The sequence below is a fragment of the Aythya fuligula genome, chromosome 16, assembly GCF_009819795.1.
Source record: "Aythya fuligula isolate bAytFul2 chromosome 16, bAytFul2.pri, whole genome shotgun sequence".
Classification (NCBI taxonomy): domain Eukaryota; kingdom Metazoa; phylum Chordata; class Aves; order Anseriformes; family Anatidae; genus Aythya; species Aythya fuligula.
The window spans coordinates 15,390,516-15,407,647 of record NC_045574.1 but is presented as its reverse complement, the minus strand read 5'-3'; the positions used below and the strand labels follow the sequence as shown (position 1 = coordinate 15,407,647).

The 17,132-nt window shown below is 48.9% G+C and overlaps 2 protein-coding genes across 4 annotated transcripts; both read right to left on the bottom strand.

Moving 5' to 3' along the window:
* Positions 1-455: 455 nt before the first annotated feature.
* On the bottom strand, positions 456-12,123 carry KIF3B (kinesin family member 3B). 3 transcript variants are annotated; one of them, XM_032198163.1, is made up of 9 exons: positions 12,068-12,123; positions 6,678-8,116; positions 5,979-6,080; positions 5,169-5,291; positions 4,939-5,057; positions 4,592-4,705; positions 3,796-3,901; positions 3,411-3,589; positions 456-3,142 (listed from the first exon to the last, which is right to left on the bottom strand). In XM_032198163.1, exons 2-9 carry the CDS (start codon positions 8,058-8,060, stop codon positions 3,049-3,051), a joined length of 2,220 nt encoding a protein of 739 aa, XP_032054054.1. In that variant the 5' UTR covers positions 8,061-8,116; positions 12,068-12,123; the 3' UTR covers positions 456-3,048. The 3 variants fall into 3 exon arrangements, with proteins under 3 accessions (XP_032054054.1, XP_032054056.1, XP_032054055.1); XM_032198165.1 differs by having other exon boundaries at positions 456-2,372; XM_032198164.1 differs by lacking the exon at positions 12,068-12,123 and adding an exon at positions 10,929-10,982.
* A 297-nt stretch (positions 12,124-12,420) lies between these two features.
* POFUT1 (protein O-fucosyltransferase 1) lies at positions 12,421-16,948 on the bottom strand (the record flags this gene model as incomplete). Its single annotated transcript, XM_032198572.1, has 7 exons — positions 12,421-13,976; positions 14,101-14,343; positions 14,627-14,819; positions 15,260-15,372; positions 15,972-16,154; positions 16,645-16,766; positions 16,876-16,948. Coding segments are annotated over 7 exons (1,116 nt in total), but the record flags the coding sequence as incomplete, so codon positions are not given.
* Between the last annotated feature and the right edge of the window lie 184 nt (positions 16,949-17,132).

Genomic DNA, 17,132 nt, shown 5'->3' with positions numbered 1-17,132 from the left:
GAGAAGTTTGATCTGATCTGTGTAATGCACCAGTGTAATCCCAGGTGCTATCACAGGGGTATGCGTGTGTTTTAGAAGAGTCAAGCAGTATGCAAATATTTTTAAAAAGGTGCTACCCCTATGTTAAAGATTTTAAGAAAGTGCTTTAACTCCTACACTTCAGTGTCATGTGGTGCTTGCTCCTGGGGACAAGGGGCTGCTTTTGCTGCAGGTCACTTTAAAAAAACAAAACAGATCCCACTATACAGATCAGAGCAAAGATGAGAAGGATGTAAAACATTCCTATGAAAAAGCTGTGACTGCGCACCAGGTCCAAGGGCCTCTTCCAGGAGTCTGCTGGATTTCCTGTCTTTGGCTGTTAACCTGCAGGAAGCCCAGATGGTTCAGATAACAGCCAGAGGCACGCAAACTTGGCAGGAATGTTTCTTAAAAATTTCAACACAGAGTTCAGTACATTTTGTAGAGCTTAAGACAATGTATTTTATCTTAATATCAGTGCCACCGAGTATCTGGTCAAGGGTACGTCCATCAAAATGAGAATCTAACAGCTTCTGTAACAATCTGGGATTGCCCGTGAACACGCTAACCAAATCTCTACCCACTGCTCCGATTTAAATACAATGACTAAATATGCAATTTTATTCTTTTTCCACCTCACTGAGTTTCTTTTACCTTGCTAATGAATTTCTACAGAATTAAAAGCAGAGCCTTTCCGACATATTTACCAGCTAGCTTATCAGTACTAAAATGAGAACGGTTTGGGTTTGCACTGTGATTTCCACTGTACCAGTCCTGCCACAAGGGGAGTTTCCAGCATATGAGTGTAACGTAGGATTCCCTATGGAACAGAAGTAACTGAGGCAGTGTGCGCATGTGCAAACACACGTGGCTGTGGATGCAGCTTCCCGTGAAACATACACGTAGGTATGGACATACAGGCGTCTATATTACCTTGCTAGTACAGGTTGTAGAACCCCCTTGTTTCACTTCAGTTCTCTGAGCACTTACAGCATACAATCATCTTTTAAAATGTCAAGGTACAGAATATTATGTGCTAGGGAGAGACGGAGGAGAGGGAAGAGAAGTTGACGTTACATTATACAACAAGAGCTAAGTAAAAGGCTCTCTGTACACAAACAGTGCTTTATAAAAAGGAAGATTATACCAGCTTTCCATCTTCTGCTTGAAATTTGTCTGGTGATTCTCTCTCGGTTATGGCCAAACTCCTCTTTCCTCCACCAAAACTAAAATATGTGTGTGCGTGTGTATTGATCCTGTGATCCAGAAAAGCACTCCATGAACCAGAGCAGCTGACTTGGAGTTTTTCGGGGCCCACCTGGGCAGCTGGCTCACCGAGGCACCATGCCCGCAAGATGCAGAGGTGAGCTGTGCTGAGTGTGCAGTTCCTTCTGCTCATGGGGGTCAGACACAATGGAGTTCTCCAGCCCGGATGAAGTCACTCAGCAGATACGTAACGAGCACACAAGGCAGAGTCCATATATCAGAGCATTTCTAAAACCAGGCAAGTCCTCATACACTCACACATGTCAGTCTGGAGAAAGTCATCAGTGAAGGAGAGGAAATAGGTAAAAACATTCATAGGGTGACAGGCAACAGCAACCAGGAAAAATAACATCCCAAGTCTCAATATACAATGAACTAAAACTTACAAATGAGCTGCGAGACACTAGACAGGGACACCTTACTCTGTCTTCAACACGGCAGTTCCATCTCCCTCAACCCCGCCACACAAGCCTGCAGCATTACAGCAGCCTGCTTTAGTCATAGGGCAGCTTGCAGAGAGACCATCAAAAGCAGGAGTTCTTCCTCCCTTGTTTTCAAAGTACAGCCCCTGGATTTAATGCCAGATTCCATTACCCAGACTCGGTTACGTGTGCTTTTGCTCCCACCGGGCCCTGCATGCTCCAGGAGGTGCAAAGGAAAAGCTTCGAACGTGACCCGGGTGAGGCACAAGGGGTACCGAGTGCTGAACCTCCTGAGACACTTAGGAGGGGCCATACTCACAAGAACAGTGCGCTCAAAAGCCAGCTTCTCATCAAGGTGCTCTACTTTCCACCCAGCTTACGGGGGAGAGCAGAGCCAGCCCTAGGAGCCTGCTGGGCAGTTAGCTCCATGCCAACGCCACATTTCCTGTGAACAGGGGGAGATTTGAGCAAATGGCCGCGCGCTGCCCCCCGTTCAGGCTTGGTGTGGATACTGGTGTCAAATGCCAGGGGTAAAGATGGAAGCAACAGAGAGGAAGAAAGCTGTGGAGCTGGCACTGGTATGCAGATGAATTCTTTGACAAGGTGGTTCCTGTTGGTAGGGGTGAGGTCTGCAGGAGGTCAGTTTGGAGGAGCTCTTACTTACGCCTGTAAACAAGTAAAGGACTTCAATTTCTATTGCTTCCTTTCTACCGAGTACAAAGTTGCTTTCAAGACCCCTTCTTGTCCTACAGTTCTAAAGGGAGGCACAGCTATCTGGTGGTGAATACATGCTGACAGCTGCCATTCTGCCTGGTCAGACCAACTTCTTAACCCCAAAGGATGATGCCAGCCTTTCAAGCAGGAAGAGGAAAAAATGTGCACCTAGTCAAGTTTGGATAAATCCTTTGCTTTTTAACCTCATTTGGTTCTCACTATGAAGCTCTGGAGCCGTGGTTCTGTTGAGGTGACTTTCAACTCTGTCTTCTTATTGCCCAACAGCAAAAAAGCCCAGTGCAGCAAGAGGGCTAGTGCAGAAGGAGAGACGGTGATGCTGTGAGGTGATCCCCATGCTTCCCATTGCTTCTAATACACTGTAACGTACCTCATGCATTTCTGATTTCCTAACTAAAATCTGTTTCCCACAGAGGCCAAATGCTGAACTGCAAGCACGTATCTTCCTGTGGCTCAGTGCACCTGGACTGGCACAAGTCAGTTAAACAGCAAAGAGGCCACCTCCAGGGGAAGGGGGTTGGAGTCTGGCTGGGAGGTCTCTCTGCAGGTTTTTACTTGTCTGCTCTCAGAAGGCAAAGGCTGTTCACGCCCTGGAGAGGAATTGCTGGTTTTACTTTGGAACCAGCCCTCGGGACTGTGGGTAGAGCTGAGAACTATGGGTGCCTGCTGAAGAGGATCCCCCTGATTTCCTTCCAGTTTTAGGCCTGAAGAAGTAAAAATGAAAAAAAAAATAAACAAAAAAAGCCCCAACAATGTCACCTGTTACTCATCAAAATTAAACTTCCAATTTTTTTTACTGGATTTATACTCTAATCAGTCTCATCTTTCTCTACTGTCCTACGTTCCCTTCTCTCTCTATCTCTGCTTTACAGCCACATTAGCCATAGCTTTACTGATGAGAACTGCAGACAGACAGCAATTAGCTTTGTCCCTTTGCTGCTGGCTAGTCTGCTTACTAAAAATTCAGCTCACCTGGCTTTTGGTTTTTTATTTGAAGTGCTCTCAAAGGTCGAAGCATCCACCTGTATCTCATCTTCATCCTGCAGAGCTGCTTCTAGAGCAGCCTGAACTTTGGGAGCGATGGCTGGTCCTTCATAGTCTCTTGTTGTTCGGCTGGGCATGTCGAGTTCCAGTAATACAATATTCTCTGCCTGGGAAAGTAGAAGCAAAATCAAAGCCTGCATGCTTTCATGCAAATAGTTTCTTTTCCCCCCAAAGCATATTCTGAAGTACTTTATAAATCTACCAGGACACTGTAAAAATGTACGTCCCATAGAAGAACTAACAATCCTCTGAAATCACATTCCCCTGACCAGGAAGGTGAACATTTGAAAGTTGTCACCACGTCTGGACTTACCCTGTACCGAGCTTCTGGACGAATCATCATGGACGTCCTGGCGTGCTGGCTTAGTGGCCTTTTGTATCCTACAGCAGACACCGGTCTTTTCATCATTTGCTGGTTACTAGAGAAACACAGATACTCAGTCTATTATACACCAGAACCAAAAACTCTTCTTGGAATTTATGAGCTACAACATCTGCAAATTCCACATGGAAATATGTTTCAAGAGAGCAGAAACAACCTAGATTGCATTTCCAAGAACAGCTCTCAGCAGTCAGTCAACAAGATAAAGCAGTTATCCCTTGTCATCTGTTCCCTGCACAAAGCAGGGTATCTCTATGGTTTTTGTTGTTGTTTTTTATCATACAGACCACAGATGCACTTGGTTGCTCCCTGCTTACCAAATTTGCTTTAGAGAACTTCCTCTGTAGAGATTCAGGATATACCCACAGCTCTCGCATAGTAATTTTTGAGAGCTTTCCCAACTCATCTAGGAAACAAATACAATAGGAATTTACTGCTACTTCAGTGGTGTGTGGAGAATTACGTATATGCTACATATAATTACTGGGCTCATCTAGAAGACAAATCTTAATCTTCCACGAATTTTCCTAATTGTGCATTCCTATTTTATTCAACCTACTCAGATGAATAATAACTTTGTTTTATAATTCAACAAGAAGCTAAGAAGTTGGAGGGCCATTTTATATCCCCAGTTCAATCCCCTGTTGGGGTACCTTGTTCTTAGTAACTAGAGGGTCTTTTGTGACCTGTAACTAGATCCTACGTAAAAGATTAGAAGTACACTCACTCCAGCCGGGTGATGGGATGCAGTTTCCACTGGTCTTCCTCTTCATCAAAGAATGATCTGTTCATGATCTTATTCTTTTCTTCCAAAGGAATAAAGTTTTCAATAATCAAGTGCCTACATAAAACCACAACAACAGGAAATACACAAGAAACGCAATCAGCAGACAATTTTCTCTATTGCTCCTCTCGCGCTGACTTAATATAGCCATGGAAAAGGAGGAATTTTTTGGCTTTCTCTTGTTGAAATCATTCCACAAGCATGTGCAGAACAGTCCTTCCTTTCACTCCCCCCGTAAGAAACCGTCTCTGTTGAAGTTAACTGACAGGAAACGAAGTGACGGGACTTACTTTAGCTTTAGTTCCCTGGTAAGTTCATTCTGGGTCTGCTCCAGTTCCTGGCGCTCCTTGATGTGCTCTTCTTGGAGATCATGGATCTCTGCCTTCACAGCTTGCAGCTTGGAAAATAACTGGAACAGACAACAAGAGCTGAAGTCATAACTTGCCAATGTTCCTCTCAGTTTCACACACAAGTTGGTTTTATTCCTAACCCAGTGGACAAGAAAGAATTTTCTTGTTACCTTTTTGAGTTTTTTGGTCTTTATGTCCACCTCTTGCTGAAGAGAACTATAGGTCTCCTTCAGCTCTAGTGTTTCCTCATCCCGACTTTCCATCTGCTGCTGGATTTCTCGCTCCCGACGTTTCTGAAGAATGTGATGTACAATGTTAGGGACCACAATTGCATTGCCACCTCCAGGCTGACACACATGAAACCAACACTTAGGATGTTTTTACTTCCCTGGGTTCCAGGGCTTTTGCTTTAGCTTCTAGTTCTTCCTATCTCTTGCCTTAGAAATACCAGAAGCATTAGCTCTTCTTTGTCTTTATTTTGGTGAAGGGTCTATTGGAATCAGATAGGGTGAGTAAGCGCTCAGGTTTCAATTAAAGGAATGAAATGTTGTGGTTAGATTTTTTTAAAAATCTATTCATACTAATCATTGCACTTAATGAATTACCATCAGAAAATGCGTAATAGAAAATAAGCTTCTGTCACATAGTAAACACCCCTTCCCTTGAGTTAACAGTTGAACTGTCACTCCCTGAGGCCTTCCAATTATTTCTTCACTTACAGACATATCCAATTAAGATGGAATATAAATCTTTAATGGGAAAAGCTGGAAGAAAAGTATTATAAGCCTTATCTACATATTTCATACAACAACAAATAGTACACAAGCCCTTGACCCTTTTTTTGAGATTTATGATTGCCATTTAATCAATTTCAGGGTTAACCCTGTGCAAACTTTCTTACCTTTCTCCTGATACAATGTTTTATAGAAGTTCCACAGCAAGGCTTTTTATACAAAAATAACAAATGTTCTTCCTTGTACCTGTTCCGCAATTTCCTGTCGTTTCTGTTCCAGGATTTTCTGCTGTTCATTTGTATGATCCACAATATTTTTTCCTCCCACCAGAAGTTTGCTTTCCATTGCCTGAAAGAAAACACGGTCATAAGTTTCCCTCTCAGTGACCAGTTAACAAGTCTTTTCCACAGGATGTGACTTTCTCTCATTTACAGACAGCTTCACGAGGGCAGCCCTCTCTTAAGTTACCTGCTATGAGCATTACTATTTCTAACAATTCCTGTAAAACTGTGGGAGAAATGAAACAGTAACTTGCTTGGAATTACACACTGCTGTAACGTGGCCAATCTGAAGAACGAAAATGTGTACTCTCATATAAAATCTTGTTAATGATCTGTTGCAGAATGAAGCTTTTTTTTTGTGCTACAGCTTGCGAAAAGATGCATCATCACATTTCATTGTGATGATTGCTTAAGATCTTACAAGATCAGCATATAAGAACAATGCAGCAACTCATGAATATTGAGGTTCCTAATTAATGGTGGAAACAAAGGGAATTTCAACTTCTGTCTAGAAACAGTTTATTTTAAAATCTGATTAAACACAAACCACTATTCTGGAAACTTCTTTTGAAATACCTTTCCTAACTGGGAAACCTGCTATTCTCCCCACACCCTAAATAAAGTGCTTTAAAAAGTATGAAAGTATGACGAGGAAGAATTCTACCTTGATTTTAGCACTCAACATTTCTGTTGCTTCCTTCTCTCGTCTCAGGTCCTCCATTTTCTTTTCCTTCTCTTTCAGCAGTCTCATCTTTTCCTCTGCTACCAAGCTGTGATCCTCAACAATGGCTTTCTTTTCAATCTCCAGCTTTTCTTGTTGCTCCCTCCAATAGTCATCTTTGTCGTCTCCTTCATCCTCACCCTCTTCAGTATCCTCCTCCTCTTCCCCACCCTCTCTTCTCCTTTCCCTCCTCTTTCTTTTCCCAATGGACCGTTTTTCCAGCTGCGCCTTGAGTCGAGCAATTTCTTCCTGGAATTCGCGTAGCAGAGCATCCTTAGGATCCTCATTCACTCTCGGCTTGTTCTTGATGTTTTTGGCACGATTGGCATACCTTAGTGTTGTAAGAGTCTCCTCTACGTTGTAGGAGGCAGGGCCTATATTGGCCACCATCACAGTCTTGGCATTGCCACCTAACGAGTCTTGAAGTAACCTAGTTAGCTTTGAGTCCCGGTATGGAATGTGTGTGCTTTTGCCATCTACTAGGGCAGATATCACGTTGCCCAAAGCTGAAAGAGAGAGATTGATTTTAGTAGCTTCCTTTAACCTTTCCCCCTGTGCTCCAGTCTTAGCTTGGCGCTCGCTGCCCGCGAGGTCTACCAGGTTGAGTTTTCCGACACGGATGTGATTCTCTCCATCAAGTCCCAGCTCGCTGCATTCAATGGTGATCACAAAAATGGCGTGAGACCGAGAGCTGTGCTCGTTCATGTTGGTGGCACCAACTGAGCGATTTTGGTTTCCCACGTTCATGACGTGCTCTATCTCTTTGACACTTTTTGTAACAAAGGAGGACAAATCCTTAACATACACACCTGTATCCGGCCTCTCTTTTAACTCCAGCCGTTTGGATTGATCCTTTGATAACAAGTCTCTGATTTCTTCTTGGTATATTTCCAAGTAAGAAGCTCTAACTAGGTATTGCTGATTTTGGGATCTAGAGATGTGGGTGAAGATGTGATCAAATGAATTGGGGATGACCCCTCTTTTTTCGGGATCACCACGCACCCCCTCCATCGTGTATGTTTTCCCCGTTCCAGTCTGCCCATACGCAAAGATTGTCCCGTTAAAACCTTGCAGCACAGAGTCCACGAGAGGTCTGAAGGTCTCATCGTAGAGTTCAACCTGCTTGGAATTCCAGTCGTACACAGCATCGAAGGTGAAAGTTTTAGGCAGTTCATGAGATGTTCCCCGCGGATTCTTCACTGAGACCTGCCCTAATTTGACATCCACGTTAACGACTTTTTCATACGAAGCCACCTTCTCTTTGCTGTTCATCGGCCGGCATCGTACCACCACCCGAACAGACTCAGAGCTCTTTAACTTAGACATGACAGCAGGGCTGTGGCTGGCGTGTTCTGATCAATGGCTGATCCAGTGCTAGAAACCTAGAACAGAAACAAGGAAGGCATATATATGAAGGCAGTTTGCTGCACAGAGCCAATATTTGACTCATCTATTCAAGCAGAATTTTGCATTACGTTCTGAGGGATTTTGAAGAATAACAATTAAGGACAACATAAAAATTAAAAAAAAGGCCTGAGCCAAGACAGTATTATTTCACCAAAGCCTGTCAGTATCAGTTATACAGGCTCTGCTGCTAAGAATCTTCATCAAATCTCACCTTTGCAGTTGGCAGAGATCCTTTTCTTGACCTTTAAAAATAATAACGCTTTTTAAACTATTTATAAAAATGATGTAACTCCTTGCCACTGATTCCCTTTGCAGCTTAGCTTTTTGTTTTAAGTCCTGTGCTTTGAAAATCCAGCACAGACCTGCTCTGTCCATATTGCTCAGAACGCAGCTGCAGGCTCATGAAAGGAAATCAGCCGGTGATTCACCTGCGTGCTTCACCTACCTACCAACAGTCGAGAGATTACAAAACACAAATATAGTATTTTCAGAGTTGCCTCTTTTTACGCCTCCTACATATTGACAAAAACGTCTCATTTTTATGAGGCCACCTTTATATTACAGTCTTCTCACATGTGATGTGATGTGATGCATCATCAGGACCATCCTGACACAAGAGGTTTAGAACCTATGCCTGGTTTTTCTTTAGTGACAGCAGTTCCCTGGAATGCTGCCCAAATGCTTTTATGTCTTCTGCATTAAAACTTCTAAAGTCACTTTCTGAAGCCTACCTACAGCATAATAGATCTTTAATTGGGCTACAGCAGCTGCGAGGCTTCAAGACAAAATCATTAAATGGTTCGTCCATTTCCAGGCATCCCACCCCCAAACGTTCCGTTTCCACACCTGGGAAAACTGATGTTACTTTTACTTTTCTGTCAAGTGAAGGAACATAATGGTTACCCCAAAGTTTTCCCACGTCTCTAGCTGGCTGCAAAGTAGAGCGTTACGGCAGCCAAGCGTAGCAGCGTTCCAAGGCTTGCAGATACTGTAAGCCAAACCAGCCAGGGGACCAAATCACCCCAGTGAGCTGGACTCCAAAATCCGTTGGCAGCTAAGAGGAGCATTAAAACAGAGGTGGCATTTCCAGCCTGTATCCAGCTGAGAGTAGAAGGGAAAGCTCTAACGGTGGAACGACCCACGGTACGCCTCGCCTAATGCTCAAGCAGTCAGAGGACATGAGGGTGCGAAGCGGACACCTGCCAGGTTTGCCCTTCTCAGCCTTCTGAGGTGAGTTTAAGCTCCTTCCATATCACTTCCAAACATTTCATAAAGCTCGCAGTCCTCTGAGGCCACCCTCGTCTTTCTCTAACGTGATAGCCCTCTGGGACAGGATTCTGCAAACCAATGTGTTCCTCAGCTAGAGCTCGTGCGTCTGCTTTTATAGGAAACAGAAAACAACCCTGTGTGCCTGAGAGCCTTCAAGCACAACTGTTCGCACAGACCTATGCTATTGTTTTTCTTTCAAAAACACACTTTTAGGGGGATTTTCCATGAAAGCCAGCTCTGCTCACGCATGCCAACCACACCGCCTGCACGCCACGCTCCTGCTCTGCTGCACCGGCTGAGCGGGGACCACCGGGCTCACAAGGCTCAGCGCCAGCCTGGAGGCACGGTGCACAAATCCAGCTCAGGGACCCGAGCCGCTGATGACTCCGGGCTGCAGAGGAAGACACGTGCTGCTGCATTTCCCAGCAGTTGGCACCACGAGCTGCCATTTAAAACAGAGCACAAGGACTGCGTTGCTGCTAAAGCGGCAGCCTCACACTGAAGATCTCAATGGTACAGCTCGAGAAATGCAGTGTGATTTCTAAGAAGTTTATTTTTTTTTTTCCAAATCCATCTTTCTACCAGCTGGATCTGCAGCAGCCCATGGATTTAGTCTGGTTTTACTCAGTAACTGCAAGTCTCCAGAGAGCTTCTCAAGTAAGGTGACAGAGAACTTCAAGAGCAGAGCTAGAGGACTGAAGAAGGAAGCAGAACGCTCCTATCTCAACGCCCAGACTGCAGATCTGCACTACAAAGAATAGCACAAGAGGAACAAACAAACATGTTGAAGAATTGTATGGAAACCTCAACACGACCTTCAGAATTTCCTTGCTGCTGTGCAGGGAAGCGCCTCGCTCCCTCGTTGTTCCCATGAAAGCATTTAGAAGTTACCAGCAGGAAGATGAGGAACGTGCGTGGGGCTGCCCAAACTGGACAATCATCCAGAAGTGCTCAACAACCCGCACGCTGCACTGGAACCACGACAGGAATTTGGGATTGCAACTGAAGAAAAACATTTCCCTCCTAGCTGACAACTCCAAATAAAGATGACCTTATTTTCTGGCCCACAGGGAACATGTATTTTGGTATACCAACAGAAAAGAACACTTGAAATGGGGACAAGTCTTGCAGAAGCAGAAAAAGCAACTCTCTCTCTACTCATCATGAGTAATTATATATATAAATGTGTGCTGTGCTTCTGTGATGCTTCTCCTTCCCCACCTACCTGAGATATTCCTACAGTTCAAGTTCACAAGAGACAAGCTCACAAAACAAGCAGCGCGTCATTTATCTGCATTGCACGGGGAGCGTACATACTGGCAAAGACTCAAATTAGGCACAAACTCTGACAGGAGGAGCCTGGTCCTATTTTACATAATTAACATCCAAAATATAACATTGATGAGAAGGGCAGCTTGCAAAAGAGATGCTGACTAGGATTAAATGATGAAGATTAAGTTAATCTTCACATTGGTTGCTTTGTTTTTCAAGAGCATACATTGCTGTGCACATACTCACCTGGAAGTTAAAAGTGAAATGTCCAGCACCTGTTCTGTTCAGATTTGGCAACGCATACGGTTAACAAAAAATGTGCTGCATGTTTGCTGCTCCTCTGGGTGTATCTCAGCAATATGAGCTTCCTAAACTTTTGATGCATTCCCCCGTTTCACTTGCAAGTCTCTTTTTATAGACCCAGATAATTTATCTTACCCCCGATGTGGGCTATTTTCATAACAACCTATCACGAATCATCTCCCCTTATTTTAGCTGCTGGTGTGAAGCTTCCTGAGAGAGCACAGCACATCAAATCACGTTTCTCCCCGGCCTCACCCAGCTGCGTGACCAGGAGCAGAACCAGTTGGTGGTGTTTGTGCTCACAGAAACTCTCCTGCAAGGACGGAGCTGGACAGGGCCTGCCCAGAGGGGCCTGGCAGCGAGACGCGGCGCAGGCTGCAGCACCACAAACTTCTGTGCCACGGGGATTCCTTCACACAGGGAGGTCTCAAGAGACCCGGGTCAGTCCCCTGAGCATCCTTTTGGGTCTCAGGGCTGAAGGAATGCGTTGGAAGATGGCTCCACGTAACCAAGGTGGGGAGCAAAGGGAGCATTTGAGTTCCTTTCTACGACAGCAGACTGCTCCTGAGGAAACGAGCCCTGCCGTGGGCTGGCTGTGGGCTAACGCGGGCTCTTCTGGTCGGGATATTTGGCAGCGAGGTCGTGGCACACCTGGGCGACCCCAATGCCTCGGCCCTCACGAGGCTTCCCTGCATGGGGTGCGGAGATCTGGGTTCAGATCTGGGGAATTTTGGGGCTCGGTGCCTAAATCCTCACCTCGCACCTCCCAGGCACCACCCTGAGCCCCCCTGAATCCCACCGCCGCTCCCCTGCGTGAACCTTCCAGGTACCGGGGGGGGCGACGATGCCCTAGGGCTCAGCCCCCCCCGTGCCTCTCAGCCCCTCCTCGGGCCCGGTGCCCCCCGACCTCCCCGCAGCCCCCGGCCACCGCCCGGGGCCAACCCCCCCCAGAGCCCCCGCTCGCCTCCCGCTGCCGGGCACCGCCCGGGAGCCCCCGACCCGGGCCTGGGCCCACCGGGAGGGACCGGGGGGGGGCGTAAACGGGGACCCCCCGGGGCCGGGCCGGGCCGCGCTGCTCTCACCTGCGCCGTCACCATGGAGCCCCGCGGCCGCCTCCTCCCGCGGCACCGGATGCGGCGGGGCCGGAGCGGCGCCGCCTCCCCCCCCCCCCCCCGCCCCGTTCCCCGGTCACTTCCTTGGCAACGCCCGCACCCGCCCCACGCCGCCGCTTCCGCAGCGCCATCGGGCCCGGTAGGCCCCGGAGACACCTCCCCGGTGGGCCCCGGTAGGCCCCAGGCCCCCCCCCGGTAGGCCCCGGTAGGCCCCAGGCCCCCCCCGGTAGGCCCCGGAGCCCCCCAAAAAGGATGCGCAGGGCAACGGCATTGCCTACAAAAGCTCTTTATTGTTAGAAAAATACATGTTTTTTTTTTTCTAAAAAATATCCTTTTTTCTCCCTCTCCCCCCGCCCACCCCCGGGCAGCAGCGGGGGGCCGAGGCACGGAGCCACCAACCTGCTTCACAGCATGGGGAGGGAGGTGGAAAGTAACAGCAGGAACAACAAAAACCCCAAAATGCCAGAATTAAACCCAAGTGAACTGCAGCAGAGGCGGCCAGCCCAGACCCACAGCCTCACGAGTGGCACTATCAGGAATTAACCCCAGTTCTGCAGTCTGGATTCAAAAAAAGGTGACAGGAGGACAAAAGGCAGTGGGCGCTTTGAGACCTGCTGCTGAAGGCCCCGACGTGGTGGCAGAGGTAAATGGATAAATGCTGGGGCAAACTGAAGCTTTTTGGTGGTTTTGCTGTTTCGCCATTAGCTAACGCTGTTCAGTTCGCTGTGCTGGGAAGCAGCCCTACCACCAGGGGTTCTGCTGTCAGAGGGGTTACTTTTACAGAGTACAGAAATCAAAAAAAAACAAACAGACACCATTAACACGGACCTAGGTAAAACATGCACCAACCCACGCTACAGCTACGGCAGGACCTTTAGCTTAAAAACAATTTCTAACAGACTTCCACCTTACATCAACAGCTACAAAACCCTAAGTCCCCAACTCGACTACAAAAAATCGTCCATCCACGTCCCTCCAAAACCCTTCCCCAGTTCAATACAGAGACCATCTGAACACGTAACTGTAATGAGTGAACGCGCTGCCACCAGGCTTCTCTAGCACCGCTGGAGATCGAGGCGTTGCTCCACAGCCGCCCACTCAGCACTGCTGTGAGGCAGGTGTGGAATCTCCCGCCACAGGGAACGGAAAGTGAGGCACCGAGGTGATGTGGGTCCAGCAAGGCAACAGCTGTACCCGATAAAACCCAGATCTTACTTCCTATCCTGAGCTTTATCTTTATCTTTTCAGGACCATGATATTTCTGACAATACTCTGCACTTTAAAAGAACTTACAGTCAGTTCTGGACAATGAGAAGCTTCTCAACATCTCCAGATAAAAATTACTAATGGTAAAAGAGAGGAAATCTGAGCAGCTTCTTTGAAATTGTTGGCAAACCCCCAAAAATGAGGATGGAGAGATATATAAATTACATCATGAGAACCGTATATGTATAGTTTCCAGTTTCCTATAAACTGCATGATTTAAAATTTCTTTTCTGTCTGGTATCGCCCTGGAAACACAGAAGTGAGGTCAGACAGAAGAGTGACTGTGAGGAGTACCCAGGAGCTGGAAACAGCCCTGCTGCAGCCCGGCAGCGTGCTCTGCACAGCACAGAACACCGTTAGCACACGAGTGGTCCCCCAGTGAGGTACCACGCTCAGAGAACTATTGAGCCCGTTCCTCTTTTGGTCAGAATTCATCCCGTAACCTTGGCGGGTGGTCCATGCCAAAAAACGAAGAGGGTTTTCCATGCACGTCACGCTCTCTTTTTACAAAGGCAGTAAAGGAGGAGACACAGTTCCCGATGAAGTGATCGGACTGGCCGAGGATATACAGATCGATCTGAGCCACCTCCGGCTGCAGGCTCACGACTTTGACCTGCAGGGAAAAGCAAGGAAAGTAAATCAACCCAGTCACCTGTTGTTACAAGCCAAATGTCTCAGCATAATACCAGCTTTTATTAAAGCACTCCTGCTGGAATAAGATTTATCCTTAGCTTTACCTTTCCTTGGAAGAACTGCTGTATTTCCTTCGTGTAGGGCTCGGAATCAGTGGCAATATAAACAGACTTAGCTTCTGTCTTCTTTACCCAGAGCTTGAGAGCCCGTTTGATCTCTTTGAGGTCCGGCAGGCACATGTCCATGGTGAGGGGCACAGCAGTGCTTCGGTCATAGCCCACGCACTGAGGTGACGCCATGAAGTGAGCCCCGGCTGTCCCGTCCTTTAACATGTTACAAGCATTTTTCTGTTGGAAGAAGAGAAAACATCACGTTTGAACGGAAAGGCTGCAAGAACACACCAAGAACACGCTACCAAGCCCCAAACCCCTTCCAGCAGCGTTACGATCTGTCTGCAGGAGGAATCCCAACAGCATTCCTAGCACTGAAACGCAGCAGTTACTGAGTGCAAGCAGGTTCAGGCTCCCGTCCCAGAAGGGCAGCGTCTACTCCAACCATGTTCCATGGTTGTCAGCTTTTCCATGGTGTCAGCCACCCAACTACAGCAACGAGCCCCGCGCCGAGCCATACCCAATCCGAGCCGATCCTCAGGTGAATTCCTACAAACGGCCTGACCAGCAGGGAGTGGATGTAGGCGTCTCCTTTCTTCACCATCTCGTCAGACCACTCGATGTACTTCTGCAGGGGGCGGTGCTCCTCTAGGACCGGGAACTGGGCTGGAGCCCCAGGTAAGGCAAGTACGGGGTGCTTGGATGGTGGAAACCTAAGGGGAGGAAAAAAAACCACAAAAAAGTCAAACAGATGGGAGTTTAACAACCTTGCACACACAATTTTGCACAAGGACTGCTGAGTAGAAGTTCTGTGAAGGTAAGAACAGCCTGAGACATACAGCATCTGCTGCCCCGGATTTATACAAGACAGGTCCGAACCATTTTGCTGTGGGAATAGAATGGAGCAAAACTCTGACAGCACATTTTACCTCCCACCCAGTAACAAATTCACTAGTGTTCTTTGACAAAAAGGTAAGAATCCAATACATGTAACAAAGAGGTACCTAGCAATGACAGCTTACATCTTCATCCCAGGCTAGAGCAATTATCACCCAAACACATCGATATGTCTAAAGACACTCATGGCTTTGTTTTCCTGAGTTAATCTAAATGCCTAGAGCATCATGCCAGCAGTTCTCCAGCTTCTTGGTACCTTTGGATCCACTGGTCCTTGTATGCAGGACTGAAGGAGATTCCCTTGAAGAGTTCAGACTTATCAAAATCCACTTTGAACTGATCCCAGAACGGACCAAAGGGATTTCCATCCTGCAAAGGAGAGACAAGCGCTCGCTCAGTGCACGCGTGGGGTCTGAGAGTGAGCTAACAAGATCCCGGGCTGCAGAGCCAAAGAGTTCCTCCGTTACAGGAAGAGCACAGAGGGAATATAACTGCCTGCCTGTCCCTTATCAGTTCCACGGGAAGGAGGGAGTGAAACATTAAAGAGTTAATTGAGAACTAATGCAAAGGCTGCTTTAAAAGAACAAGAACACCCCAGTCATTAAATGTTTTAAAGGTTACTCTAAAACGAGCTGCACAATTATACCACAGACAGGAACCAGGCAAGGACCAGTAGGAGATGGGCATTATTTGTTCCAGGTTTGCTTTCCTGACAGTCGCAATCAGGTCAGAAGAGGTAAGACCCATTTACACAAACAGCCTTCCTGAACCCCGGGCATTTGCTGGCAATTCTTTGGAAGAATTACAAATAATTCTTTGGAAGAATTGCCAGGAAGGTGCAGCAAGGCACGCAGAGCAGCAAAAGGAACAGCACTCGTGGCAATTCGGGGCCGTGCCTGCAAACGGAGGAGCCAGCCAGCCCTGAATGTCCCCAGCGAGCCGTGCTGTGAGGGGCAGGGTGCCCGTACCTTCATGGGGCAGCTGCTCCTGTCTGTGCTCCTCTGCGCCGCCGCCTCGAAGCAGTAAGCCACGCGCTGCCCGGGCGGCCAGTGCCGTGGTGCCAGCTCTGCCATGAAGTCCTCGAGGCTGAGCACGCGGTGGTAGCGCAGCAGCGGCTGCAGCTTGAAGTACTGCTCGTACGGCACATGCAGCTGCGGGCGGCGGGCACGGCCTCAAGTGGAGCCCCAGTACCCCAAGGCCAGGCCCGGGACCTGCCCCCCAGTTCCCTCCGGTGCTCCCCCCTCTGTTCACCCCAGTCCCTCCCCCCCAGTTCCTTCCCCCAGTCCCCCCCGGTTCCCTCCCGGTCCCTCCTGGTGCTCCCTCTGCACCCCCCCGGTTCCCCCCAGGTCCCTCCCAGTGCTCCCTCCAGTCCTCCCCCCGTTTCCTCATGGTGCTCCCCCCCAGCCTTCCCCCGGTTCTCCCTCTGGTCCCCCCAGTTCCCTTTGGTACTCCCTCCCGGTGCTCCCCTCCGGTTCCCTCCCGGTGCTCCCTCTGGTACCCCCATTTCCCCCCACGTTCTCTCCCAGTCCCTCCCAGTGTTGCATCTGGTCCCCCCAGTTCTCCCCCTGGTTCCCTCCGGTGCTCCCCCCCGCTGCTCCCTCCGATCCCCCCGTTTCCCCCCCGTTCCCCCCCGGTGCTCACGTTGGTGTACGGCGGCCGGTGATGCCGGTACTCGATCCACGGCGGCACAGCCAGCGTGCGGTTGAGGGCCCGTGCGAAGGCGAGGGCGCCCAGGAGGTGCTCGGCCTGGTTCCCGAACCGGCCTGAGGGGAGGGAGGAGGAGGAGGAGAGGAGAGGAACGGGCCTCAGCCTCCGCCACACCGGGCCCCGGCGGCGGGCAGGGGCGGGGAGAGGGCGGCGGGAGGGCCTCACCCATGCAGGGGCAGTACAGGAGGTACCCGGCCGCGTCCCAGGCACCGGCTGCCAGCGGCGGCAGCAGCAGGAGGAGGAAAACGGCGACGGGAGGAGGAGGAGGAGGAGGCGGCGGCGCCATGGCGGTGGCGGAGGAGGCCGGCGGGAGGCCGCCCCCTTCCCGGCGTGCCCCGCGGCGCGGCCGCTCTAGCGGGGCGCGGGCACCATCGAGGCGGCGGCGGCGGGCGCTGACGTCACTCCCACAATGCCCCGCACAA